General features: G+C 48.0%; 1 protein-coding gene across 1 annotated transcript; it reads right to left on the bottom strand.

The window, feature by feature from the left end:
- Positions 1–544: 544 nt before the first annotated feature.
- Positions 545–2,239, bottom strand: LOC125774313 (zinc finger protein 281-like). The gene is made up of 2 exons (XM_049444588.1): positions 1,191–2,239; positions 545–893 (listed from the first exon to the last, which is right to left on the bottom strand). Exons 1-2 carry the CDS (start codon positions 2,237–2,239, stop codon positions 545–547), a joined length of 1,398 nt encoding a protein of 465 aa, XP_049300545.1.
- Positions 2,240–3,660: the final 1,421 nt, after the last annotated feature.

Here is a 3,660-nt window from a genome sequence, read left to right as displayed (position 1 = left end):
AAAAGTTAGTTTTGGTAAAAGTTAGGTTTTTTCGAAAAAGTTATCATGTTCGCTCGCGGGAAATTTCGGAAAAGTGCGCGTTTTCTTTCGGGTGAAAATATAGTTACCGTTTGTGTACATTTGACTTAGCGATGATAGAGCAGAGAGCAGAGAGAGCCCAAAAGGCTTTTTTGCCCCCTATTTATTATAACCTAAAGAACGGTTGTTCCGCCTGAGACGCCATCCGCTCTTGATAGTGATGGTGGCGTTACAAATCGTAAACATTGTGCCAACATCCTCCCCCCCCTGACGGATGTCAACAAAGTTTCTAGCCGTATGAGTTGTTGCCGTTGTTAGTGCACGTGAGTAAGTATTTTTGCTGTCGAACGCGTAAATTAAAACTATCTTCCTATTTTAGAACTGCCCTACGCTTGTCCTGTGTGGTACTTGTGGCCGTGTAGATTGAAGATGCGGTTCGTGCGGAACATTCGTCGCACTGGTTGCACAGGAACCCGCTCGGATGCTCGAGCCAACGATACGATAGTAGCTCGGACCAGTGGATGTACTATTTCGGGCAGCCGGAACACTTCCGCGCATTGTGCTGGCACTGGTGGTTGCGCAACACCGTTAGGTTGACGAAGCCCTGCCTATAGTGTTCGCACCGATGTGGATACTGGCCCGTGTGGCGAATTTTATACAGCTTCAACTGTAGCTTGCGCCAGAACCTTACGTTGCACACGTCGCACGCGTACGGTTTGGCAAGGATGTGCTTCTTCTGGTAGTGGCACTTCGTGTCGTGTTTGCTGGTACGCTCAGCGTTGTAGTGATGGCTACGGTGTGCTGTTTTCACCGCAGCTTTCCAAAGTGTACCGAAATCTGGAGCCTTCGCAGGTGTGTAGGTGTGGACCGTTACGCTTGAATAAGGTAAGAGAACATCATTAGTATTGTACTTAACAATATGTACCCAACCGATATTAATTGTCCTGCAATTGTTGTAGATGCGTTGGGAAACGTTATGGCGTTGACCAGCCTTGAGTAGTGGATCGCGTTCCAGCCTGTCTTCCGCCAACTCAAAGCATCGTGTTGCTGCTTCAGATCGGCCGATTCTTGCGTCGCAAGTTGGCCGTCGTTGGATCGCATCGTGTATCGATCCAACTCGTCTCGTTGAGTGGTGTTCTTGTAGGATGGTCGTTTCGCGTAAGTACAGATACTTTACTTTTAGCTCCTCCGAACTCGAAGATCGATCGAGCGGCTTCTCCAGGGATACCATGCAGACGATTGTGGACGCGGCGGTGCAATCGGTCTTTAACGCAGGATTCCGAGAAGCCTCGATGATGTTGTCGATTGGGGACGACGACTTTTGAGCAACCCGGTTGCTAGTAAAGTCGGGTTGCGAGGCACTGGTCGATAGTGCTCGTTCTGGCTGCACGCTGCTACGTGGGTCGTGGTCAAAGATTAGTGCAGTGCGGAACAATATCTGCGTGTGTGATCGCTTCACACAAGCTGCACAAATCGTTTGTGAAAGTGGCGTGTGATCTCCAGTGGCGTGGGTTGTGTTCGTCGGTTCTTCTTGCGCAGCTGGCTTAGGTGCAGTGTCAAGTGCTTCGATAGTGTAAAGTGTATAAGTGGTGTGATCGTGTTTAGGGTACGTTGTGTTTGTAGGTTCATTCTGCCTAGCTGGCTCCGGTGAAGTGGAAAATGATCCCAAAGCGTTCGGCGATTCATTTTTCCCACCTGGCTCCCGTGCAGCGTCAAATGTTCTAGTAGCGGCGGATGCGAGCGTTGTGCTTGCCGGTTCACTTTGCGCAGCTGGCTTAGGTGCAGTGGAAAATGTTCCGCTAAAGTCGGGCACGTTCGCCGGATTATGATGTGCGGTGAACGTCGTGCTAGCCGGTTCATTTTGCTCAGCTGGCTCCGGTGCAGTGGAAAATGATGCGATTGCGTTCGGCGTGTCATTTTGCCCAACTGGCCCCCGTGCAGAGGAAAATGTTCCGGCAGAGTATGACGGGTTCGTATGATGATCTGCGGTGAGCGTCATGCTAGTTGGTTCATTTTGCGCAGCTAGCTCCGGTGCAGTGGAAAATGATGCGATGTCGTTCGGCGTGTCATTTTGCTCAGCTGGCCCCCGGGCAGTGGAAAATGTTCCGGTAGATTCTGGCGCGTTCGAGGGATGATGATCTGCGATGATCGTCATGCTAGTCGGTTCATTTTGCGCAGCTGGCTCCGGTGCAGTGGAAAATGATGCGATGTCGTTCGGCATGTCATTTTGCTCAGCTGGCCCCCGGGCAGTGGAAAATGTTCCGGTAGAGCTCGATGTGTGAATGAGTGTGTGCATTGTGCATTGTTGGCTCTTATATGAATGGCACTTGTGAGCGTCTCGAGCGGTTGTTAGCGGCTTCGGAAGAGCGATGGTGGCCAACTTTATACCGTGTAGTTTGCGCCTGCGCTTTTTGTCTTCGGCCTGAATACTTCGCGAAATCGCTTTCAATTTCGCCTTCAGTTCGCCTTCCAAATATATTAAGCGGTGCTCGAAAGCTGCTCTCACAGTATCGTTATGTGCCCATTCTTCAGCAGTGGTTGCGGCATCTTCCAGCTGCTGTTGAACTGTCTCCAATTGCTTGCTCAACTGCTCTACGCTAGAAAATCGTTTTTCTATCTCATTGTAGTCTCGGTCGGTACGAAAGTCCTGTGAGAACCTTTCGTGTTGCACTAAAGTTGCTAGTAGAGTCGTCCTTCGTGACGCCAAAATCGTAGATTGCAAAGTCATTTTGCGTCGCTGCTAAAACTGTGGACGCGAGTGTAGCGTGATCGACGCGGATAAACGGTTAACAACAACGCGCGCGGGGTTTTCTTCACTAAACCGAAAATCGCGAGAATTCACGTTCGAACTATCCTGGTCACGGCACCATGTTCGCTCGCGGGAAATTTCGGAAAAGTGCGCGTTTTCTTTCGGGTGAAAATATAGTTACCGTTTGTGTACATTTGACTTAGCGATGATAGAGCAGAGAGCAGAGAGAGCCCAAAAGGCTTTTTTGCCCCCTATTTATTATAACCTAAAGAACGGTTGTTCCGCCTGAGACGCCATCCGCTCTTGATAGTGATGGTGGCGTTACAAATCGTAAACATTGTGCCAACACATCAACTTTGGTCGCAAACTTCAAGTTTCCACCAACATTGACCAAAAACATCAACTTTGACCGAAAACATCAACTTTGGTCGCAAACTTCAAGATTCTACCAACTTTGACCAAAAACATCAACATTGACCGAAAACATCAACTTTGGTCGCAAACTTCAAGTTTCCACCAACATTGACCAAAAACATCAACTTTGACCGAAAACATCAACTTTGGTCGCAAACTTCGAGTTTCTACCAACTTTGACCAAAAACATCAACTTTGACCGAAAACATCAACTTTGGTCGCAAACTTCGAGTTTCTAAATAATTTGACCAAAAACATCAACTTTGACCGAAAACATCAACTTTGGTCGCAAACTTCAAGATTCTACCAACTTTGACCAAAAACATCAACATTGACCGAAAACATCAACTTTGGTCGCAAACTTCAAGTTTCCACCAACTTTGACCAAAAACATCAACATTGACCGAAAACATCAACTTTGGTCGCAAACTTCAAGTTTCTACCTAATTTGACCAAAAACATCAACTTTGACCGAAATC

This window comes from Anopheles funestus, unplaced genomic scaffold (assembly GCF_943734845.2).
Source record: "Anopheles funestus unplaced genomic scaffold, idAnoFuneDA-416_04 scaffold_127_ctg1, whole genome shotgun sequence".
In the NCBI taxonomy this organism is placed as follows: Eukaryota; Metazoa; Arthropoda; class Insecta; order Diptera; family Culicidae; genus Anopheles; species Anopheles funestus.
The sequence above is the reverse complement of the archived record's forward strand: the minus strand, read 5'-3'. Positions and strand labels throughout refer to the sequence as shown.